This window comes from Lagenorhynchus albirostris, chromosome 1 (assembly GCF_949774975.1).
Source record: "Lagenorhynchus albirostris chromosome 1, mLagAlb1.1, whole genome shotgun sequence".
In the NCBI taxonomy this organism is placed as follows: Eukaryota; Metazoa; Chordata; class Mammalia; order Artiodactyla; family Delphinidae; genus Lagenorhynchus; species Lagenorhynchus albirostris.
The window spans coordinates 131,326,151-131,351,149 of NC_083095.1; the positions used below are offsets into that span (position 1 = coordinate 131,326,151).

At 56.5% G+C, this 24,999-nt stretch overlaps 1 protein-coding gene across 1 annotated transcript; it reads left to right on the plus strand.

Moving 5' to 3' along the window:
* The first annotated feature begins 953 nt into the window (after positions 1-953).
* On the plus strand, positions 954-24,566 carry LOXL1 (lysyl oxidase like 1). The gene is made up of 7 exons (XM_060153613.1): positions 954-2,456; positions 16,068-16,176; positions 18,945-19,082; positions 19,574-19,730; positions 20,321-20,416; positions 22,020-22,135; positions 24,228-24,566. Exons 1-7 carry the CDS (start codon positions 1,304-1,306, stop codon positions 24,232-24,234), a joined length of 1,776 nt encoding a protein of 591 aa, XP_060009596.1. The 5' UTR covers positions 954-1,303; the 3' UTR covers positions 24,235-24,566.
* The last annotated feature ends 433 nt before the right edge of the window (positions 24,567-24,999 follow it).

Genomic DNA, 24,999 nt, shown 5'->3' on the forward strand with positions numbered 1-24,999 from the left:
AAACTTCTGAGGCCCCTCTTATTTCTGCTGAGAGAATAGAGAACCTGCCAAAGCACTCTTGGGGACCATCTGGTCTGATCCTCCACTGATCAGATGTGACTGGATCAGAATGGGGAAAGGACTTGCCCAAGATCACCCAGCAACCTAATCACAGCAACTGGACTAGTCCCATTCTCCTGACTCCCCCTTTCTGCTATGTGCTTATATTTCATAGTGCCTCCCAATGATGCCTATCCCATATCAAAGGCAGCCCCTGAGTTTCACTTTATCCATGTGCACACTCAGGTTATTTCTAGGTTATACAGGACAGAAACCACACAGGATGGGCAGGAAGTTGATCTCTCCCATGATTTCACAAGTTCTGGTCAGCACAGGGGCATACTTCCGTTCTACAGACTGGGAGAGTTAAGGCCCAGGGATGTGCCAAGAGGGAAACAGCTGAAGCTCCATGTGTTTGTGCTCAGGCCCAGTGAACTAAGGTACACCCGAGGTCCAGAATTAGAGAATGGCTCAGCTGGGAGTCAGCATCTTGCCCAAGAAGGCCCACCAACAAGGAGGGTGTCTGATCACTGGCTTTGGAGAATGGGAGCCCAGGAATCCTGGGGAGAGGCTGGAGTGGACACGAGTCAGGGGCTTATTCAAGCCCGAACAAGAAGCCAGTAAGGTAAGACCAAGGATGCTGGGTCCAAAGCAGAGAGAAATGGTCAGAATGGTGCTGACACCTCAGCCCCGTTATACCTGCCAGGGCCCCACTCACCGGGCCTGAGTCCCCAGAGGCCCCGTCCTACTCCCTTCTTCATTCCCGTCCTCAGAGGCAGGTCTGGGGCTTGGCTGGGAGCTCCAGGGACTGAGGGAGCACAGCAGCTGTGGGACAGGCCACATAGCTAAAACCCGGCGGGCCATAGGGCCCCGCGGAGGAGGCCCCAGCAGGCGGACCAGGCTGCCCGAAACCTCCCTACGCTCCCAGCCTGTTGCTTATTCATTCAGAGTGGGAAAGCGCCAGCCCAGCGGCCAGCCAGTGCCGGGCTGGCCATGTAAGGCCCCCAGGCGGTCCTGCCTGCCCGGTGCCCTGCAGAGAGCCTCGTGCAGCCCTGGGCACCGCCCCTGCCCTGCCCTGACCCCTTGGCCTCGAAATGCTGTCATCGGAGGAGCCGTCCCGCTCGGGACAAGGCCAGGATGGACAAAGCTAGAGCTGGGGCAGGCAAGGAGCCGTCCTGTCCTCGAGGCCGTGGGAAGAGAAGCACGCACAGGGGGCCACTCCTGAGAGCCTCTCAGTCCACCAGGCCTCTGCAGAAGGGCCACCATGGCTCTGGCCCCAGCCGGTTGGCAGTTGGGGGCCCTGGTGTGGGGCGCCTGCGTCTGCGTCCTGGTGCACGGGCAGCAGGCGCAGCCAGGGCAGGGCTCGGACCAGGGACGCTGGCGGCAGCTGATCCAGTGGGAGAACAACGGGCAGGTGTACAGCCTGCTCAACTCGGGCTCAGAGTACTTGCCTGCGGGGACTCAGCGCTCCGAGAGTAACTCCCGGGTGCTGCTGGCGGGCGCCCCCCAGGCCCCGCATCGGCGCAGCCACGGGGGCCTCCGGCGTCGGCAGGCCCCGTCGCTGCCCCTGCCCGGGCGCATCGGCTCGGACACCGTGCGCGGCCAAGCGCGGCACCCATTCGGCTTCGGCCAGGTGCCCGACAACTGGCGCGAGGTGGCCGTCGGGGACAGCACGGCCATGGCCCGGGCCCGCACCTCCGTCTCCCAGCAACGGCACGGGGGCTCCGCCTCCTCGGCCTCGGCCTCGGCCTCGGCCTTCGCCACCACCTACCGCCAGCCGTCCTCCTTTCCGCAGCAGTTCCCCTATCCGCAGGCGCCCTTCGTCAGCCAGTACGAGACATACGACCCCGCGTCGCGGACCTACGACCAGGGCTACGTGTACTACCGCGGCGTGGGCGGCGGTCTGGGCGCAGGGACAGCGGCCGTGGCCGCGGCGGGGGTCATCTACCCCTTCCAGCCCCGGGCGCGCTACGAGGAGTACGGCGGCGGCGAGGAGCAGCCCGAGTACCCGCCGCAGGGCTTCTATCCGGCCCCGGAGAGGCCGTACGCGCCGCAGCCGCCGCAGCCGCAGCCAGCCGACGGCCTGGACCGCCGCTACTCGCACAGCCTGTACAACGAGGGCACCGCGGGCCTCGAGCAGGCCTACCCCGACCCGGCCCCCGACGCTGCGCAGTCCAACGGTGGCGCCTACGGCAGCGACCCCCGCCTCGGCTGGTACCCGCCCTACGGCAACATGCCACCCGAGGCCTATAGCCCGCCGCGGGCCGTGGAGCCGCAGCCCCCCTTCCGCGTGGTGGAGCCTCCCTACCTGCCGGTGCGCAGCTCCGACGCGCCCCCGCCGGGTTCGGAGCGCAATGGCGCGCAGCAGGGCCGCCTGAGTGTGGGTAGCGTGTACCGGCCCAGCCAAAACGGTAGAGGTGAGTACGTCCCGACGCCCAGGCCCTCCTCCATCCTTTACCGAAGGCCTCCCCCAGCTGCTAAGTAAGGACCCCCACCCTCCTCCCCATAGGCAGCCCCAGTGTTTCCCACCTCCCGGCCTTCGCCCTGTCCACGCATCATCATCGGTGCCAGGATTTGGCCAGGCAGGCTGGGGCTCTGACTTGGGAGGGTGGGGATGGAGGGACTGGACAGGCTTTGTAAAGAGACGCCTTCCAGACGTGGCTTGGGTCATCTGAGGATAAAGTAAAGGAGCCCCCCTCCCCGCCTCTCCCTCATTCCCATCAGGGCATGTTCTCCACGCTTGGAGGTGCCCCTCTGCCAGCCTCACAGGGTGAAGCAGGGAGCATCAGGGTCAGAAAGGCCTTAGGGGACGCCTCTGGAGGTGTGGCAAGTTCCCGGTCACTGGGCATCTGTGAGCTTGGCCTGAATGAACAGGAGGTTAGAAGAGAGAATCTGGGCTGACAGGAGTGCAGACTAGATAACCCAGAGTTCCTTCAGGGGCACACTGCAAGGCCCAGACTAGAGAGGCGAGTGGGGCACCAGCCTGGGCACCGAAAAACTTACTAATCGAGATAAGTAATATTTTAATGCATTTTTAAATCAAAAATAATGCAAAAAAAATGAAAAAAAATTTAAATAGAATCAGTTATGGTGGCATGCCAAACTGTATTCAAGCCTGAGGCAAACTGAAAAATCAGCAATACTGATCATCTTTATTTGAAATTTTGATGTTTTGTTCATCACAGATTTTTTTATGTGTTAATTTTGATTTTTAAAAATATTGCCTGAAATGTTACTTCTCTTAGCTACTGAGTTTTTAGGCGCCCTCTTAAATTTTGCACCCCAGGCCAGGGCCTCAGTCACTTCACTCAGTTCACCCTAGTCCTGGCCCTGGGGGAGAGTCCCAGGAGGCAGCTGTGGACAGGGGTGCAGGGGGTGTTGAAGATATGACCTAGTTTTGGGAAAGCACAAGCCATCTACACACGAGGACTCAGTGGAAGGGGTAGCCTTCCTTCTTCAGATGAGCAACTCCACATATGCTGATAGCAGGCGGACTACCTTGGCAAGGGCCCGCTAGTGGTCTGGCCAGGGCTGAACGGCCATTGGTCCTGCTGTCCTAGAATTCCCCTTCCTGCTCTGTCTCTGCAAGTCCCAAGTCAGCTTTGGTCAAGGTTTTCCATTCAGTCCCCAATGCATATGCGTTCCACCCCAGCCTTGCCTCTTTCAGGCTGCGATTAATACCATGATTCTTTACTCCTGACTCTCTGCTCCACAACAATGTTTCTGTGCCGGGCGCACCAGGTGAGGGCGGAGCACTGCAGGGCTCAGGGGCACAGGTAGTGGACCCCCAGCCTTTGCTCCTCTGCCTCTGTCCGCACGGGGACGCTTCCTTGTCTCCAGCCATAATGACCTTGGGTGAGAGAGGCTGCCGCTGGGGTGCAGGGGTGGGGACTCCCGTCTCTCTAGGGGCTGCTGGAGCCCAAGGCTAGGGGAGAGGAGTGTCCACACTGGCAGTATTTACTCCCTCATATTCAAGGCGTAGCACTCAAGTTGGGTGCTGAATCCCACTTTGAGAACCTGCAGGAGCTAGAACAGCAGCTAGATGGAAGGCCCTTCTGTGATGTGATGAAGCATGCATCCTCCTGCCACCGTGGCCTCACCCGGATCTGATCCGCACCAGGGCTTGCGGCATCCCTGCAGCAGGGTGTGTTACAGCTCTGCATCAACTGCTCCCAGAGCTCCGTGGAGGAGAGCGTGTTTTACCTATAAGCTAAACTTCTGTGGTAGCTTTTCTTAGAATGCGAGACCACAGAGTGGGGCTCAGCCAGAAGCACTCCACCTCTGGGCAGAGGAGAAAACCGACGCCTCAAATAGCAGTGCTGGCAGAGCCAGGCCTGGGACTTGACATCTACGCCCCAAGCCAGTGGGTTTTCTAAGGTCCTTCTTTAGCCTCTCAGTTCTTAAGGTTCAGAGGGGGATTGGCCAGAGCAAGGCTATGTTTGGAGCGGGGGGTGCTTGGCGCTTAGCAGGGCCTCTGGCCATTGCCCCTGAGCCCCAGTGTTCAATTGGGATTAAATACATTTCTCCCCGGAACGCAGTATACTAGATGCCAAGCTGAATCCAGGCCCTGCCCTGAGGAAGGAATAGAAAAGGGGTCACCTCAGTGCTGTGATTGGGCAGGCACTGGAGGGATGGGTTAGGGGACCCAGGGGAGGGGCCTCCCCAGTCGGGGGCGCTAGGAATTCAGGGAGGACTTCCGAGAGGAAGAGGTGCCCAAGCATTGCCGCAAGCTGTCAGCACCCTCCAAGTGCCCCTTCCCTCGTCATGGGGGGGAAGGTGTGTGTGGGGCGGTGCAGGCTAAATCGGGGCTCACAGAGAGGCCAGAGAGGGAGCAGTACCTTCTCCCCCATCACTTGTTCCCCTTCCCACCCTGCTAGGCTGGGACCATGGAAAATCCCGGTTTGGGGAAGGCCAAGCCTTGTGCTTGAGATCAGACCCCCAGGCCTGGTGTGGGAGTCCAGAGTAGATTCTCCGAGACTGACCTCATTCCTCCTGGCCGCACACCCAGGGGTCTGAGGCTGGGCGCTGGCAGCCCGCGTGCATGTGGGCGTGGACGCGGACATGTCCTCACAACACCAAACACATGTGCGCACCACCCACGTCCTCCACGTTTGGGCAGTTTCCAAGCGCCTGTCCAGAGCCTGGTTTCTTCCTTGGGTGCCTGCACCCCCTTCCCTCCCACCCCGGGGAGGGGGGCTGCCCAAGGCCTCCTGCAGTACCGTTGTCTCTGAAATATGTAACGGGAGGGAAGGCGAGGAAACAGAGGCCCAGGTCACATACCTGGTCTGCCTGTCACAGCAGATCCGTGCAGAGGCCTGGAGGGTGGCTGCCTGCTTCCCAGGCCCCTGTGCTGTGCCCCTCCCTCTACCAAGCCGGGCCCCCTTCTAGCCTCCTTGTCCCTGTTCCTGCCTCCTCACAGCCTCAGCCTCTCTGAGCTGGTGGTACCGGTGCAGGCTAAGATGACTTCTGGCCCTAGAAGACCACGGCTTTTCTCTCAGGGACCCCCCCTTACACCCTCAGCCTGATTCACTGCCTCTGGCCACCCTATGAAAGTATCATGGAGCAGCCACCCTGGCTGTCCTCCCAGGGCATCTCTGATGGCTATGCCCACCTTGCCTGGCGTGGGTCCTCCTTCCCTGTCCTCACACAACCAATCGGAGCTGTGACTGCCTCCTCCCTGGTCCCTTCCAGTCCATCCTACTCATGGGGCAGATACACCCTTTCATTGCTGACCATATTACTCTCCTGCTCAAGAAGGCTCTGTGGCTCCCAAGGCCTTCAGGACAAAATCTCAGCGCCTTAGCCTTTGCATCAGAACCTGAGGCACCTCCTTCCTCTCCTCTCCTCCTTCTCCCTCTCTCAGGCCTCCACAGCCCCCATGAGGATCGTGCTGCTCCTAGGCCCAGGTGTTTCATGTCCCTGCACTCACACAGGGGTGTTTCTAGGGTACGTCCCTCTCCATCCAGCCTCCTGCACCCAAGAGGCCAGATGGGGCCCCTTAGTCCCTGAGAGCAGCCCTGGCTCCCTGCTGCACCCCCTACTTCCTGCCCCCCTGACTCAGGTCGCCCACCCACCTCCACAAGGCTTGGAGTCGATGCAGGAGGCCTGGCCACCCAGAGCATCCCGAGTTAGAGCCCCCAGGCGAGGATGATGATGACAAGTTCAGCCATTGCAGAGGAGCCCTTGCTGAGCTTTGTGGCTGGAATGTGCAACTTCATTCACCCGCACAGCCTCCTAGAGAGGGGGGGATTACGGTCCTCTGGTACAGATGAGAAAACGGAGACCTGGGGAGGTCGCACCGCTGGATGCAGCCGAGCCAGAATTCAGACTGAGCCTGTCATCTGCATTGCACTCAGTTGACCCGGGAGGACCCTCACACCACCTGCAAGCCAGCTGGGGCAGGACTTGAACCTGGACCTCAGTTCCCCCAGCCACCTCCAGAGGGATAATCCTGTATACATCATCTCGTAATTCCCACAGCAACCCCACCAGCCAGTTGCTGTTATCCATCCCGTTTCATAGATAAGGTGACAGGCTCACTTGCTGATTGTCACACGACCTCTTAGTAGTGAAACCAGAATTTGAGTCTGCATGGCTCTCCATCCTGAGTTTTTAACCCACATGCATTATTTTTTTTTCTACATTTTCATGTATTAAGGCTTACCTTGCACATCCATTTGGTCATTCAGCAGATACTTGACTCCTACCATGTTCTGGGCACTGGTTGCGACAGAGTGAGATGAAACAGAGAGAGTGCACAGCTTTGAGCACCTCCCCAGGGAGGTGTTGGCGTGAAGCCTTGTCATTCCCACTCTATAGACTCCAGAACATTTGTTTAACAAGCACATCTACAGCACCTGACACTGTTCTTGGAGCTTTACAATTAGTCGCTTAATTCTCATAACAACCCTCGGTATTGTTATTACCCCCATTTTGCAGATGAGGAAACTGAGGCCCTCGGAGGTTAAGCCCAAGGTTGCATAACTGGTGACTGGTGGAGGCAGAATCACAGCTCAGCATCCCTCCTTCCTTCCCAGAAGTTGTCTCAAGTTGCTCCTTCAGAAAGAAATGGAGTCTTCAGGCCGAGGAACTTGGGGTAAAGGGTCAGACAACTATGGAGATAGAGGGACCTGGGTCCTCTTGTTACTCCCCTGTTTGGCAATGGAAGGTCACTAGTGTCAGAACAAACAAGTCGTGTCCAAAGCAACCTCATCGCAGGCAGATTTCCCGTCTCCTCTCGTATCATTTAGTTGCAAGGCCACATCCTCTCTCCCCTGTTCTCAAACTGGACCATCCCTGCAAGAAGAGACAGCTCCCATTTTAAATAATCATAATAGCCACTGCTATTATTGAACCCTTAATATGCACCAGACACTATGCCAAGCATTTTGTTTTTATTTCCTCGTTTAGCACCCCCAGCAAGCTTGTGAGGTAGATGATATTATACCCCCATTTTACAGAGGAGGCAACTGAGGCTAGAGAAGTTCAGTGACTCATCCAAGGTCTCAGAATTCAGCAGCAGCCAAGCTCGGACCTAGGCTGACTCTCTTCCCCACTGAACCATCCCAGCCTTCCCTCTGCTTCTGCCCCTCAGGGAAGGGTATGTCTCCGCGTTCATTGCTTCTCTCAGGTCTAAACCCCCTAGGACACAAAAAGTTGGATTTTTTTTTGCCTTGAGTTCACAGGCCCCACAGAGCCTTTTGGGCTGGTGGCTGAGCAGGGTGGGGAGTCCTTCGGGACTTACAGGCACCAGGCTACTGCCGCACTTGGCCCGGGAATTCTGGCCTTTCATCCCGGCCTTTCGTCTCCTCTCCTCCCTCTCTCCCCTCCCCAGGGACCCCCATCTCAATCTCCTGTCACCTCCAAAGGGGCACTTCTCCCTAGTAGTCCCAGCCCAAGTCCACCCCACTCCTGTCCAAGCCAAGAGCACATGGAAAACTCCCCAGGGCAGTGGCTGGAGCGGCAGGACAGGAAGCGGGGGGGCGAGGAGCGGGTGGTCTGCCCAGGCAGCCCACACCTGCTTCCAATTCTGTGCCCGGCATTCCTGTGGAGTAGCAGTCCGCTTGGGAGGAGGCTGGAAGGAGAAGCTGGGTCTCGTGCCTCCCCTGCCCTGACCTAACAGCCTCCTCACCACAGGCGGTTGGACCCAGAGGGCCTTTTTGTCTGGATTCAGGATTACAGGGCTGGGGCTGCACCTGGGTCCCTCTCCCCCTTACTCATGGACACCCAGAAACTGGGCATTTAGGTATCACCTGAAAATGGGAAGAGGGTGTCAGAACACCAGAGCAGGAAGGTCCACAAATGCGGAAGTCAAGGCCTGAGGGGGCTTTGCCACCAGAGTCTCAGGAGACAACCCACCCTTCCTCCCCCTTGTGGGCCAACTGGAACCATGGGTTTTCCAACCCCAAAGCTAATCCTTTTTCAAAAGAAAGGGCTTTTGGAGTCTGTCCCAGCCTCTGCCTGATAATGAAGGCTGTGCTCACACAGGCAGTGCCAACAGACCCTCTGTGGGGTGCCAGTATTTGTGCTTGTGCTCGCTGAGGGCTTACAGGTGCCAGGCCCTGAGCTGGGTACAGGGAATTCAGGGGCGCCCTGGACCCATCCCTGTTCTCACTGAGGTCTCAGCCCAGCAGCAAGAGACCAGGCAGACAGGATGCCGCGGCCCAGACCCACTTCCATCTCACCCAACTCGCCAGCTCTCAGAACACGCTGTGCAGCTGGGCGGCAGGCAAAGGACAATCCCACCCTCCCCTTCCCCCAGGGGCTCTCGCCTGGCTGAGGAGAGCAGATATCATCTCATGAGGAAATTCAGCCATTCAACAAATATTCATGGAGTGCCTTACTTTGTGCTCATGCTGGTCTAGAGCTGGGTATTCATTAGTTTTAGAAAAGAGACAAAATCCTTGTCCTTGTGGATCTTGTATTTTCATGGGTAAACATAATAAGTAAATAATAGAAGGGGTAAGTACTGTGGAAAAAATAGAGATAAGTCAGGGAGATCTGGAGTGTTGGGAGAGGTTGCAAAGGTAGTCAGGGTGGGCCTCATGAAGGTGGCATTTGAGCAAAGACTTGAAGGAGGCACAGAGCGATTCATGCAGCTATCTGCAGGTGGAGCATTCCAGACAGAAGAAACAGCCAGTGCAAAGGCCCCAAGGCAGGAATTCCCTGGGGCTTTCAGGTGTGTTCCAGTGTGGTTAGAGCAGCGTGGCATGGGTGTGGGTGCATTATGGGAGACAGGTCAGAGAGGCAACTGGGTCCAGACCATGGAGAGCCTGTAGGCCACTGTGAGGACTTTGGCTTTTGCTCTCCATGCATTGGGGAGCTCCTGCAGTGACATTTAAACAGGGTCTCTGACTGCTATGCTGGGAATGGACAGTGCGGGGGCCGGCAGGGGGAGTCCGAGAGGAGGCCTGTACAGAGATCCAGGCGGAGATATCGGTGGCCGGGCCAGGGGTAACAACAGAGGTGGTGGGCAGTCAGTTTCGGGCTATATTTTGGAGGTAGAGCTGATGGGATTTCCTGATGGATTGGATGTGGGGTGGAAGAGAAAGAGAGGGGTCAGGCATAACAGGAAGGGTTATGTCCTGTGCAGCTGAAAGGATGAAGTTGCCATAAGCTGAGATGGGAAGGCCATGGGTCGAGTGGGTTTTGTAAGAAAGATAAAAAGTTCAGGTCACTGTGAAGGGTCTGAGGGGCAGGGAGGGAACCCAGGAGACCATACGATCCTCAGGGGCTTCTGGAGGTGGAGAGAGGGGCACTAAGCAGGGCCTGCAAGGGTGGGCTGGCAGGAAGGTAGGGGCTGTCTTCACATTGGGAAGAGTGTGAGTGAGTGAGGTGTGCAAGGAGGTGGCAGAAGGCTTGAACAGAGAGGAAGGTAGCTTACCTCCGCAAAGGTGAGCGGCAGCCTCCTCCCAGCCCAGCCCCGCCCCAGCTACTTCCTGGGCAGTTTGCTCAATTGAACAAACACACATCCCCTCCTCTGACTCTGGTCCTGCCACTCAGAGGAGCAAGGCCATCGCTGCCCGTGAACTGCCTTTCCCAGCCTGGTGGGGGCAGCAGGCCCTTGCTGGAAGAGGTAGGCTTTGGGACCTAAAGACTGTACTCGAGAAGGGGTGTGTGTGTGTGTGTGTGTGTGTGTGTGTGTGTGTGAGTGTGAGAGGTAGGCTTTGGGACCTAAAGACTGTACTCGATAAGGGGTGTGTGTGTGTGTGTGTGTGTGTGTGTGTGTGTGTGTGTGTGTGTGTGTGTGTGTGTGTGTGTGTAGCAAGGAATTCCAGGACAAGGGGCAGAAAATGTCAGTTGTGTTAGGAGCTGCCTACTGATCCTTAGGGTGAAGAGATCTGGAAGGCCAGACCACAGAAGGCCTTAGCTGCCACTCTGAGAAGTCTGGGCTTGATTCCGTAGGTGATGGGGAGCCAGTGAAGGTTCTGGGCCAGGCTTTATGACCATCCTAGCTCCTTTGCCTGGGCTGTATTGCCCTTCACGGTGGACCGCAGCAGATCCTGCAGCCACCTTGCCTGCCTGCTCGTCACTCAGGTGTGGCACTGCCAGGCTGATGCTGGCAATTTAATGTCCTGATTATTAGATAATAATTTCTCGGGACCCAGCGCGCTGGCTCCCGCCCTGGAGGCCCTCGCAGCTCATCTTTATTCAGGCCGTGTTCTGCGAGCCTTCCGCTTTCCCCACCTAGGGGCTCCTCTGGAGTCTGGCTGCTGGAGCCGAAATATCCCTCTCTGCGCATATTTCACAACCCACTGACCGGTTCCTGCTGGACATTGTTTATCCTCCAGCCCCGGGCTCAAGAGATTAGGGCTCTTTTGCATTCTGTTTTCCTTCATCTGCTTCTTGTGAGCAGGAGGCCTGGGGAGGAAAGATTTCAAAGGAGACGAGGTTTAAGGAACCCACAGGAAAAGGGAAGCCAAAGGGAAAACAGGTGAGGTGTGGGCAAAGCAGCAGGAATGTAACCTCAGACCCTCCACTCCGGGCAGCTGCCAGGAACGGCTGAGCAGAAGGGAACAGATTCCTCCTAAAGCAGGAAGGATTTAGGTCAGACGGTGGGAGAATTTCCTGGCAGCGAAAGTATCGTCTGCAGAGGTTGTGAGAGGTCTTGGGCTCTTGCCCAAGGCTGGGGAATGGACTGAATAGCTCCTGAAAGTATTTTAATCTCCAAGTGTTTATGGAGCCATCAAAACTGCGCTCAAGGGGCAGTTAGGCTGATCTCCCCATCGTCCACATGGGAGACTGAGCCTAAGAAAGGGAAGGGACCTGGACAGTAGGGCGTTGGGCGAGATGGCACAATGGCCTGCTGGAGTCTTTCCCCACAAGAAGGCCCCGGCTGAGTCCTGCCAGGACTGAGATGGGAAGGCTTTTGCTCTCCATGCATTGGGGAGGACAGTCCTCGGCTTCCCACGGGCTGGCACGTGGGCCAGCTGGCAGCTCCAGGCCCAGCCTGGGTGAGGTGGGAGGACATCGGCCTTGGGAGGGGGCCCTGGATCCCCCACAGAGGAAGCTCCAGGGGCAGAGCGGGAATGCAGAGTGCTGGTCCTTGTCCCGCAGCTCGGTGTCTTCACTGCCCTGGAGGGTCTGATGGGGCCCCCCCAAGGCTGAAGGGCTTCCTCCAGACCAGAGGCTGCCTGCAGAATGGCCTTGGGACCCGATTCACTCACATCCAGCCCCTCCCCAGCCAAATAGCCTGGCTTTGGTCATCCCAGGGGTCTTTGCTACCCTCTGACTCAGTGTGCCCCCAATCCTGGTCCAGGCTCTGTGCAGCCTAAACCCCCGTGGTCAGCACATTGCTTCTGGGGAAGAGTTCTCACAGCGGGCAGGCCCCAGGCTCTAGGGCATGAGTGAGGTGGAGAACAATCAGTCTGCATCGATGGAAGCAGTGAGGCCTAGAGGGGGGCCAGTCCAACCCAGGTCCACGCAGAAGGTCCGTGACAGCAGGGTAAGAAGTATGGCTCCTGCCTACCTCCTGGGCATGGAAGGCAGGATGCTGATGGTGACCAGGCCTCCCTGGGTAGCCTGAGCAAGACCGTCCACCCAGCCTTTGAGTGGTCGGCCCCATCCGCAGGGGTCCATCCCCAGGAGACTGGCTAGATGGGCCATGGAGGTTGCATACTGTGGAATCCCACTAGCAATGACAAGCAATGAACTTGACATATCTTAAAAGTTTACATTGGAAATCAAGAAACAGAATGAGACTATAAGACAATGTCATTTATATACTTCAAGGATACATACCCACTTCCAGCACACTGCAGATTCTACACAGAGACACAGATGTTCAAAGATATGTCTGAGGGTCAGGGTAAGGATAAAGGTTCAAAAAAAATAATGACAAGAGGGGCCTTGCATAGACCAGTTTAGTTGGTTAGTTTGCTCTGAAATGAGAATTATGATAAATTCAGTTCTCTGCATTTATGAAAACAGGAGTCTCTGGGAAAACTGCCCACTGGAACCTACTTTATAATGTCTCCAGTGCCAGGTCCAAGGGCTGCATGACTCCGTATATTCTGGATAAGAGATCGCAGCCCCCCAACACACAAAATGATATCCCATGACTGATGGTTCTCCCTGCCTTTGAGTAAGCTTTATCCTCTCTCCAGGATCTTCCTTTAAAATGCACACTTCTTGGGATGGTGGGGAGGGGAGGGGAGCATGGGTCTGGTTGTAACCAGACTTCACCCAACATTGGCCACCCTGCCTGGAGGGCCTGGTTGTACCCCACAAGCCAGAGACAGCAAACTGGTACCCTACATCCACAAGTCCCCACTCAAGCCTTCCCTTATCCTCCTTCCAACATCACACAACCCACCCACACACCCAAGCCCCTATGGAGGGGCTGAAAGCCCAAGCCTGCAGGCCTGGCTGCTAATGGAATGCCTCCTGGGAAAGCAGTGGAGAAGGAGGCATTGTTCCTTCCTGGGAAAACATACCAGCTGAGGGAGGGGGTCTGCTGTTCCCAGGGACCTCTGCAGGGATCCTGAAGTGGGTGGGGAGGACCCAACCTGAACTCCCAAGGCTGCTCTCTTCCAGCAGCTTATCCCAGGGCAGTGAGAGTGTGACAGGGAGGGGTGGAGGGCGGGCCAGGAGGAGCTGGTTAGGGGAGTCACAGGACCTCTGTGATGGTCAGAGGTGCAGAACAAAGAACATAAAATAATGATCAGGGTGATTCCATTCAAGTTCTGGAAAAGGCATAGCATCTAAAGTGATTAAAAAAAAGATCAGTGGTTACCTGGGAAGGAGGGAAGGGGGATTTACTGGGAAGGGGCTGGAGGGAACTTTCAGGGAGGATGGAAACAATCCATAGCTTGATTGTGGTGGTAGCTACACCGCGTATACATTTGTCAAAACTTATCAAACTGTATGCCTAAAATCTGTGCATTTGACTGTATGTAAATTATAACTAAAAGAAATTATTTTTATAAAAAGAAGAATAACAAGTAGAGTCCTGGAAGGAGGTTGGGACCTAAGAGCTCCTCCTGGGGCTTCCCTGACTTGCTGTGTGACTGTGGGCAAATTCGTTGCCCTCTCTGAGCCTCCGTTCCCTCCAGCACCTCTGTGTGCCCTGGTGTCCTGAGGGAGACAGGGTGAGGAGCATGCTTGTGGATGATTGGAACAGTAAAGTATGAAGCACTAATCATTAAAGAAGCCTGCCTGACAGAGACTGACTGCCTAACGGTCAGTCAGCCCTGAAGCACGGTGGGTTGCCCCACTGAGGGGGTGAGTGGGGCCCAGGCCCTGCCCTCAGAGAGTGCATAGTCTGGAGGGGAGTAGACACAGGTAAATACGATAGAATCTAATTATAGATCAATACAGATCTAGTAGTGAGAAGTGTGTGCAGCTTGGAATGTCACTGCCAATCAGGGAAGACTTCCTGGAGCAGGAGGCACCTGCCTGAACCTGAGATTCCTCCACAGTAGAAGGAAGATGGTCATCTTTGGCTCAGTATAGGACCAGGATCAGGACTCAGTATGTGATCATAGCCGGGCTGCAGTCAGAGGCCAGGAGTGGTACCAGCCCTTGCTGGCCCTGAATACCCCTGGCCTCTTAGCTGGCTCTTCCAGCTTCCCTGGACTGCAGAGCCAACTCATGAAATGGCCTAGAGAGGAAGGGTCGGGCCAGAAAAGCTTTGTAGAGCCATCTGTGCAGTGTTTATTGAAACCGGGCCTGGGGTGGGGGGTGGTAGGCCATCTGGTGCCAAATGCTGGGTGTCATGAAGCTTCAGGCCCAGCTGACCCACCACCACATGTTGCTGAGGGAAAGGCTCTCTGGTAATGGGAAAGGGGACCATTCCTGTCTTCTTCACCTCCCCCCTCCCCACAACACAAGCTTCTAGGGACCAGAGGGTGAGAAACAGCTCGATACGGAGGTGGTCCTTGCTTTCAAGGCCGGAGGATCCCTTGGGAAATGACTACAGGCATTCCTGGGGGCTTGAGTAATGGGGCCTAGGCTGGCCAGGACAGCCCCCATCAGCCAGGAGCCACCTCATCCTCACCCACCCTTGTGTTCCAAGCTTCCTCTTCATTCCGAGTAGGTGAGATCACACCGGCTGCTCCTGCATGAGGCCGGAGCCCCAGGGCGAGCAGGGGTAGGATCTGAGAACCCCAGGCATGTGTTTGTGAGGGGTGGCGTGTAGCAGACACCTCTGGGAAAGGCTTAGAAGCCAGAGTTCCCCTCCTCTGCCTCATCTTCTGGACCTATAAGCTGACAAGAGGGTTTTGGCAGCAAGAAGGGGCTAGAAGCCTGTCTGCATGACTCAAGCCCCTTCACTGTGCCTGCCCCCCAAGAACAGAGGGCTTGAAAGAAGCTAAGAGGAACCTACAGCCTCATTTTATCATTTATCTGCCAGAATCCCTGCAGCCTGAGAGGGGAGGGTACATGGAGGTCCAGGCCCATTCCCGTTTAAGCTGGTGGCTGAGCTGAGATGGAGCCCAGGGCTCTGGAGTCCCCCTGCCCACCTCCTACCCCACCACGTGCCCCACCCCTTCCACACACCCAACATCAAGATCTTTCCTTCTTTATTCCATGCGGATAGGGTCTGGACACCTGAGTTCGGTTTCTGCTTATTCCTAATCATTCTCACTGGGACTAAGTTATGTACGGGGACGGGGTCGGGGTGGGAGGCAGAATGGACAGACCCCTGGCTCTAGCATAACCTGGGGAACAAGTGATCCAGGGGCTGGAGCAGACTCCAGACTTCCCCCGGGCACTGGGCCCTAGGCCCTGCAGGGCAGGGAGCCAGGCCCTCCTCAGATTGGAGGCCTGAGGCTGCAGACAGGGGAAGGTGTGGTCAGGTCTGGGGGCCAATGACAGGATGAAAGGAATCCTGAGAAGGGCGGGCTGGGCGCCCAGGCTGAGAATCCTGCCCGGTCAGCAGCCTGCTCTGGGGACATGTTTTCCTGTGAGCCCCTCCCTTCCTCATCACCCCCACTTCTGCCAACCAGCGTTCACCTGGCTCTGCCCAGGAGCCTTCTGGGACCCACTCGGGGTCAGAAGCCCAGGGTTCTCTCTTGGCGGCTCACAAAGAATGCCAGCTGCAGGGGTGAGAGGAGCAGAGGGTGTGTGGGGTCTGGTGGCCAGAGGCCTGGGAAATAAGGACACCAAGGGGAGTGTCTGTCAGGAAATTACTTGGGTCCCGCAGTCCTCCCTCCAGGCCCTTGTTCATGCTACTCCTCCTGCCGAGCATACCCTTTTGTCTTCTCCTGCTCTCCAAATTCCACCCAGTCTCCCAGATCTGGCTCATGTCCCAGGAGACTCAGCGGTCCCAACAGCACGGAATTCCAGAGGTGAGCCCCTGCCCCCTGGCCTCCCTGACCCCACACCTGAGCCTAGGGAGAACGGTTCAGATCACACACCTTGCTCACGCTGGGAGGTTTCCAGGAGGAAGTGACAGCCTGTGTAGAGGAAGGAGAACAGCACAGGGCGTTTGGGGTTGGAGAGGTCTCTGGGCTTTACACCTGACCAGCCTGACCCTCCTCAATGCCAACCATTCCTCCCTCCTCCCTCTCTCCCTCTCCCCACTCCAGGTCTCCCTGACTTGGTCCCGGACCCCAACTACGTGCAAGCGTCCACTTATGTCCAGAGAGCCCATCTGTACTCCCTGCGCTGTGCTGCAGAGGAGAAGTGTCTGGCCAGGTAAGGAGATGAGGATGAAGCGTGGACAGTCCCCGGAACCTGCGTTCGTGGCGGCCAGGCTGCCTGAAGGCTGCACGACCCTGGCCTCTTCATCGGTGGGCCTTGCCTGCCCCAAGGCAGTCAGGTGTGGAGGAGAATGAGAGTGATCCAGCATTTCTGTATATATCACTATATGAGGAACCTAATGGTATTTAATCTTCACACCTGCCCCAAAGGTCTGTGTTGCCCTGTCAGTAACTGAGGAGCAGTGAGAGGAACTAAAACCTTCAGATCTGAGGTGTCTCATGAGAAGGTTCCTCGTGGGGAGCCCAGGGAAGTCTTATAGACGCCTTCAGGATAGAGGGCAGGATTATGGAGTCATCTCCACAGAGGACAGGTGTGGGTTGTCCAGCAGGGGCTGTGGGCATGGGTAACAATGAGGCCTCAGTTATGTGTTGCACTAGAGAGAAGGGAAGGACACCAGTTTACTTGAACCCGGGAGGTGAGCACAGCCAGCTCTCCATTATTCCTGGGTTATTCTGCCTCTTGCAGAGCTTGCTTCGGAATTTATTGACAGTGAATGTTCTGTTCAAATATGTATGCTTTGGGGACATCTCCCTGTGCTAAAAGAACTAGTTAAAGATTATATTGACGTACTTCTTTTATTGACAGCTGTCTATGTTGAAAGCTCCTATTTTTCTTATTTGCTTTTTTTAAACAGTTGAACTCTATTTACTTTCACTTTTGAGTATCTAGGAAGCCGGTTAGAACCTCAACATTTTCTCACTAATGAGACCTCGTTCACTGCCACTCAGAATAGCTGACCACAAATTGTTATCCATCTGTAACAAAACAAGGAGCTTGCACTGGAATGTAACTCAACTTACTGCTTCCTTCATCGAGAAAGTCTTGCTTCAAAAAAAGGAAGTATCGGCTGAACTAGACAGTGTGATTCGTGATGTAGTTGGTTTACATGCTGGTGCAAATTCCTTATCTCACAACAGACTGGCAACAGACAGTGTACGAACTGGCACCAGTCCAGGGACCACACGTGAGTTCCACTGAGTCGGCCTGCCCACTCGGGTCTCGTCTCTGGGAAGAGAGCATAACGTGCTTACTGCTCCTGCTACAGCTCCTCCAGTGGGGAGGAACTCAGCCTCCATGGCCGTCTGTTGAGGCTGAGTTTTGAGGAGTTTGAGTCAAAACCAAACTGTTATTCCGTCTTCATGGAATACCCCATGTGCCCACACCTGAGCTCCCAGATGGGCTGGGGTGGAGGCAGTGGGGCTCCATCCCAGGGCTATCCTGGTCTAGCTGGAGAAAGTGGCCTCTTACCCAGAACCAAGTGACAGGGAGTGGAAGGAGAGCTAGAAGGAGCAGTTGGCAGGCTGGAACTGTGGGCGGCCAGAGGAGGGAGAGGTTGGAAAGGGCTGAGGCATCAGCGGAGGTTGGGTGTGGGATACAGACCTAGAAAATGCAGCAGAACTGAAGCCCTGGAGCAGCAGGGCCCTCGGAGATTATCGAAAGTGTGGGCTGCGGACCAGTGCCAGTTCACAGACAGCAGGCAGAACTCAGATGAGGAAAGGAACCTGCTCCAAGTCTCACCACGAGTTTGTGGCCAAGCTGGGCCTAGAACCCAGACCCTAATGGTTTCCCACGGTGTGCTGAGCCCAGCAGAGGGGTAGGACTTAACTGAACAGAGGGAAGGAGGATGTCTAGTTCCAACACAGACAAAGACAGATTCCAAGCCTCCCTCAGACAAGGCCAAGGGCCTTACGTCCTGGCAGACAGGAGCCTACACTGCCTGTTGTCCAGACATCCTCTCAGAGAGAGCTAATCCCCATGACTGGCCACCTCCTGCCTCAAGCCTTAGGGCCCAGACCTTAACGATTGCCAGGGAAGTAACCCAGAGTCTGGCCGAGACAGCTGTCCACAGTCAGCTGAAGAGGAAGGAGCCTTCAGCTAGCCCTCGTTCCGACCTATGGGATGTGTGATGTGTGTCCCCTCACTGCTGCCCCTCAGTTTCCTCTCTTTTCCCTTCTCACCTCACAAGGCCCATCTCAGCTGGCAATTGGGGGTCAGCAAGTGAATTGTGAACAGGCAATCTACTCCAGACCAGTGCTTCCTGAGCAAAAAGGGCAGGTCGCTGGCCCTGAAGCCACACAATCAGGGAGAGGTGGTCTGCTTACACTGACCCAGCTCAGGTTGTGTATGGTATCAGGGTGTGTTGTAGGCAGCACTGTTAGATCTCACAGGCAGTCACGATTCCTCTAAGTGGGGCAATCAAGGCAGACTTCCTGGAGGAGGGGACCTGAGTTGGGTCAAGGAGGCTGGGCGAGTTCTGGGTCAAGTGAACAGCACAGGCAAAAGTACAGATCAGTGAAAGCGTTAAGTCTGTTTGGGAGACAGTTTGAAGCTGGAACCCAGGTGTAGGGGGAGGGAGAAGGTCAGAATCTCCTGGATAGGGCTATTTTATAAAAGCCCTCCGAAGATTTTGATTTGCCCCCACCCTCAGGGGCTGTCCCCAGCTGAGAGTCACCTGCAGGCATCAGGGACCCTCAGAGGGTCATTATCAAGCCAAATGCTTCTTTAGAAAGACTCCTTTGGCAGCTGCCAGCCACATGGCAGAGGTCAGAAAGGAGGGGATGGCCCGCAGAGAGGAACAGAGGCCTGAGCCTTGGCCGCAGGGCAGGGGTCAGATGTGAGAATCTTCAGGAACAAGCCGACCTATGCTGGGTGTTTGCGTCTGGTACCCAAGCCCACTCTGGTCTCCCCGCCTGTCCCCACAGCACAGCCTACGCCCCTGAGGCCACCGACTATGACGTGCGGGTGCTCCTGCGTTTCCCCCAGCGCGTGAAGAACCAGGGCACCGCAGACTTCCTTCCGAACCGGCCGCGGCACACCTGGGAGTGGCACAGCTGCCACCAGTGAGTGGGCTACCTGGCCCGCCCCCCCTTCTGGGCCAGGGCCCTGGGCCTGAGTGCCCCTCCCCAGGAGCACTCCGGAGGGGCAGTGCTGGTGGGAGGGCCCCGTACGTTGTTTTCTGCCAAGGATCCATCACTGGGGCAAGGATTTCTCAGAGGAGCCTTAGCAAAAGCCGCAATGGAAGATGGGACACAGAAGGATCGGTCTTGATAGGGGACAGAAGTATCTAGAATACAGGGCATCACCCAAGGGAGGCCGGTACAGGTGGGAGCCCAAGAGGAAGTGAGGGGTCCTGAGGAGGTGCCCTCCTAGGGTGACTGGCTCAGTGAGGACACCAGAGATGCTGCCTGTGGGACACAGTGACCAAGGAGCCCCAGGAGCCCTGAGGAGGTGGTGTCACAGCAGGGTCACCTGGGCCCGTCTCAGGAGGGGAACAGGCTGGGAAGCCAGGGGTGACTAGGCCCTCTTCTCCCTCTTCTTCTCCTGCCCCCAGGCACTACCACAGCATGGACGAGTTCAGCCACTACGACCTGCTGGACGCAGTCACAGGCAAGAAGGTAGCCGAGGGCCACAAGGCCAGCTTCTGCCTGGAGGACAGCACCTGCGACTTCGGCAACCTCAAGCGCTACGCGTGCACCTCTCACACACAGGTTGGGCTGGAGAGGCAGGGCAGGGGCTCTGAAGGACGGGGGGAAGCCCGCCAGGGATGGGGAGGCTAGGCCAAGCTAAAGATGGGCTAGTGCCAAGGCTCCTGGCCGCTCAGCTCAGAGAGTGCAGGTCTTCTTGCCAGTCCTGAAGCCACCAGAGAGCCCCTCGGGGCTACCCTCCACCTCCATTCCCAGGGCTGTCTGCTCATGGAAGGAGCGGAACATTCCAGCGAATTCTGGATGGCATGATACTCCATTTGCCTAGCTGTCCACCCGAATCCATCTTTCTGTCCAAACATCCAGAGAGTGTCCATCTATCCTGCCTGCCTGTCTCTCTATCCATTCCTCCATCCATCTCTCCCAGGCATCCCCCCACCTTCATTTCATCCCTCCATCTGACTATTATATCTATCGTCTCTCTGGTCCATCCACCCAGTGGGCTTAGGACGGGGCAGACCCACTCTGAGCAGCTACCCCAGGCCAGGGTCAGGACGAATCACAGAGGAAGGAGGGCCCCAGGCTGCTGAAGTGGGCATGGGGTGGCTCTGAGGAGTGCACAGCACCCCAACCTCTCTTCCTGTCCCTTTTCCTAGGGCCTGAGCCCAGGCTGCTATGACACGTACAATGCGGACATCGACTGCCAGTGGATTGACATAACCGATGTGCAGCCCGGGAACTACATCCTCAAGGTGGGGCCCCTGGTTGGAGGCACTCCTCCAACCTGATGCTCACCCTCGGTGTCCCCGCCTCTGACATAAGCTTCACCCTCTGGGCGTATCAGCTGATGAGGTCCCTGAGGTCTGCACTTCCCATCTGAAGGTTTTAGCCTCAGGCAGACACAGCCTCTTCCCGTAAAAACACCGAGGAACCTTCGGCCCAAGTGTGGTGATCCTAGAGGAGGCGGTGACTCTGTCTTCCCTAAGTGGCAGGGGACTTGGAGAGCCATGGGGTCCATTCCCCTGTCTGTGAGCAGGGCAGGCTCTGTGCCATCTGGGAGAGGACACTGCCCTCCCTGAGAGAGAGACCCTCAGCTCCTCATAGGACCCCTGCAAAGCCAAGGGCACTTGTGACCATGGCTTTTCCATGTGGCCCGAACCCCTCCTCCATGTACACTCACTCCAGTGCCCCGTCCCTTGCGGAGACAAGTAGAAGAGCACGTTAAGGACACACAGCCCAACATGGAACATCCATGCAGGCTGAGCGGGGGCCGGGTCATCATGACCTCACCTGGGGAAGACAAATCTTCGCCTCCTCTTTGCAGGTGCAAAGCGAGGGTAGGGCTCACTCTAGGAGGCCCCCTGGGCCCACCGCTCTATGCTGGAGTAAAGGAAGAGCAGGGAAGGTGGGCCTGGGAGGCGGCTTTAACCTGCATGAGGACGGGCTGCTGGGTGGCCGCATTCAGAACACGGCAACCTGGAAACAGTTGGTCGCGCCCCATCCTGGGCACCTCTCCATGGGCTCGGCGAGGACTCACCCAAGGGCCAAGATTGTCAAGGGTGTTCTTTTCCTTTCCTCATTCATCCACTCTCAACAAACTCGTACAAAGGCCTTTCTGAGTTCTAGGTTCTGAGGATTCAAGGCACACAAGTAATGCACAGTTCCTGCCCCTAAGGAATGTAACTTAAATATAACATCGTTTCCTCTCTTCTTAAAATGTTCTGCAAATAAGGCTGGGTGTAGCCCACCCCAGCGAAGCCCTCCCCCATCAATCCAGCATTCAAAGGATCTCCTTGTGTCCGGACAGCTCCTCTTCAGATAGGTTATGCTTGGGTCATCATCTCAGTGAGTGTCAGGTACCTTGGGCTCCAGGGCAGGAGATGCTACCTGGCATCAGACAGGCCTTCCACAGGTCACCTAGACAGGCATGCGAGGTGGAAGGGTGCGAGCCTCGGAGTCAGGGAGACCAGGCGTGGGATCCCTGCTCGGCCCCTCACTCACTGCTGGGTTCCCTGGGGCAGTGGCTCTGAATGCCCCGTGCGAGGCCCCCCGGCCTGGGCTCTGACTCTGGGGAAACCTGTCTTCCAAGAAGGATGACCCAGCGATGCTTCCTTTGACTATAAGCTGCCTCTCTCTTCATTCCTCTCTCTGTCTCTCTGCATCTTCCCCCGTCTCTCCATCCGTGTGTCTCTGTCTCTGTGTCTCTTGGTCTCTCATGATCTTTCTCCATCTCCCTGTCTCCCTCTCTCTGGCTCCTCTGTGTCTGCCTGTCTGCCTCTCCACCTTCCCTGGTGACCAAGTGAAGCACAGCCTCATGACCAGATCCCTTTTCCTTCTGTTCCTTTCCTTCTTCAGGTGCACGTGAACCCAAAGTACATTGTTTTGGAGTCTGACTTCACCAACAATGTGGTGAGATGCAACATCCACTATACAGGTCGCTATGTTTCTACAACAAACTGCAAAATTGTCCAGTAAGTGCCCTTCCTCCAACTCTCCGTACCCCAGCCCCTCTCCTACCTGAGGAGCAGGCAGGGCCACATGAAACACGTAGGATACCTGCCCTGTGGGTCACCTTGATGGCCGCACACAGCTGCGGCTGGACCGGCCACCCCAAGCGGAGTGCTCAGGCTGCGGGCATTGACCCGGGACATGATCTCTCCTGAGGTGGAGACCAGCAGCAGGTAGTGTCGTTGGGTGGAGGTGCACGGGCTCTGCATTCCTGCTTCTGCGACTCCCTCACTCTGTGACATCGGGCAGTTCACCTCACCTCTCTGGACTACTCTTCTCTTCAGCACTTCCCACGCAGACTTGTGAAGAGAATTTAAAGGCCTGCCATCTGTGTGTGTTCCAGGACCCTTCACACGGGTGCTCGGTGAATGGCAGCTGTGTGATCATTAGCATCCGTATCAGGTGGATTGAATTAAGCAGTCTCAGGTTAGAACTGATTCTGGTTGGAATCACTTCTAACAGTCATCAGTCCCCGGGCCCAGATGTGAAGGGAGTCGATAAACTCCCAGGCCTTTGGCACGTGGCGCCTCAGCTGTTGCTGCCCTGCGCTGGCTGTCCTCAGCCTCTCTCCTGATTCCTCACATGAAGTACTTTGCAGAGGGACCCCCTGCTTACGAACTCATTAAAAACCCCATCCCACTCCATGTGAATTTTAAATGCTTGAACAGGTCAAAGCAACTCTTTTCCATTTAAAAAGTAAAGAGAAAAAGAGTAGTCTCCTAGAGCTTTAGTCCATCAGCTGAGGAACAAATGGCAGGGATCCCAAGGCCCAGAGAAGCATCTTTCCCCAAACGTGTCTGCTTATTAATGGTTGATAGGTATGAGAGGTTTAGGCTATCACCAGGGTCAGGGCTCAGTGTGTGACCAGGATTAGGGCTCAGTGTGTGACCGGGATTAAGGCTCAGCGTGCGACCAGGGTCAGGGCTCAGCACGTCCCGGGCTCAGGGCTTGGTGTGTGAGGGCTCAGTGTGTGTTTGGAGATAGCCCTTGCGCCCTTGGCTGCTACCGCTAAGCTAACGTTCACAGCCCTCCACCACACCGTGAGAACAGTAGCCTCTGGTTCAATTCAGAGACTAGGTTCCTCATTCGCAGAATTCGATCAGAATTATCCAGGTCACAGAGCGTGTTGGAAACGACTGACTACCGCCCCATCCCTGGCAACTTAGCCCTTCGACAGGCCTGGGTTTGCAGCACCTTCTCGCTCCTCAGGACGTGTCTTGTTCAGCCATTAAAAATCCAGGAGTCACCTAAACGGTAGAGGTTTTCTGGGAAGCAGTTCTAGGGAAGGAGAAGGATGGCAGGAGGAAGGGAGGCAGGGGCATACAAGGGCTGAGGGGTGCAAGGGAGGTGGGGAGCCTGCATGCCCTCTTGTACCCCCTGCTGCTGGGAAAGGTACATCCAAATAGCCTCCCGCTTCCCCAGGTGGCACCATGAGCTGGGCCCCTCAGCAGGGCAGACAGAGAAGTTGCCCTGCGCCCCCCTCCAGCTACCCTGGGGCCTGTGAGTGCAGGGCATGCCGAGGCCCTTCCTCCCGAGCCCTTTACATAAGTGCTTGGAGAGGCTCAGGTCTCATTAGTGCGTCTCCTCGACCCTGACCACAGGCGGGCAGCTGGGCCAGCGCGCAGGAAGCCGGACGGAGCGTTTCCAGAAAGGCCACGGGACTGACGCCTGTGGGTTTCAATCATGTTTCTGAAGAGGAAAAAGGAGGCCTTTTTTTTTTTTTTCAAAAGTACTGAGTTAGAGAAAACAAGAAAGTATTTCCAGACAGTAGCAGCTCTGCTAATGGCCTAGAAAAGAATCTGGAACTCAGGGCATGGGGAGGGGTGGTGCCGAGACCGTGCCCTGCATGGGAGTCCATGAAACCCCTCTTTATGGAGCCCCCTTTCCTGAGCCCAGATTACTGACGGAAATGGAGGCCCACGCCTGCCCTCGCACTTGGGATCCAGGCTGTGGAAGGGAAGCGCTCAGCCGGGGAGGCAGTGGGCGCCTTGCTGACAGTTGAACGAGGGGCCCACGCCTCAGCCTGCCTTTGACCTCCTCTCTTTCTTTCCTTAGATCCTGATCTAGGAGAGGGTGTGCAGATGACCAACCTCCCCACCTCCCAAAGCAGGCCCTGCTCCCCAGGCAGCCTCCCGCCAGGACAAGCCCGGCTCAAGGGGCCCAGCCACCACCCACAGGCAGGGGCAGCTGGACGCTGGGAGCATCCTTCCCTGCCCGCCTCAGGGAGCGAACGTGGACCAAAACCACAGGGATTCCGGATGCCAGGCCCAACTGTGTACTTAACTTTCCCCTACAACGTGATTTTGTTGGTTGTTGGTTTTTATTTTTTATATTTTGGCCATACCACAGAGCAAGATTGCCCAGGCCTGGGCTGAATAAAACAAGGTTTTTCTACTCTGTGGTTCTGCACGTAGCCTGCCGGCCGGGTTGACCAAACCTAGGTTGGGCTCAGAGGACGTCCTTGGGCTTCGTCCTTCCCTAGCAGAATGTGGAAAGGGCAGCCACCACCGTCTGAGGACCACAGCTTGACCAAGAGGGCATCAAACCCACTGTGGAAACCCCACAGGGTTTATCTCGGGGCCCAGCCTGCTGCGTGGGAGGAAGCCCACATCCTGCTGGGGGAGGGGCCCTGGGTATCTTACCCTCCACTACTACCCACCCTGCAGCCTCCCACGCCCACCCCCCTGCTCACTCACAGTCACCAACTCCACCTGCCGCTTGCTCCCTTACTCTCCTGTTGAGCACCTACTGAATGCCAGGCCTGTGGCGGGACTGAGCACACACAGGAGAATCAGACACATTTCCTGCTCACAGCGGGGCGGGTGCA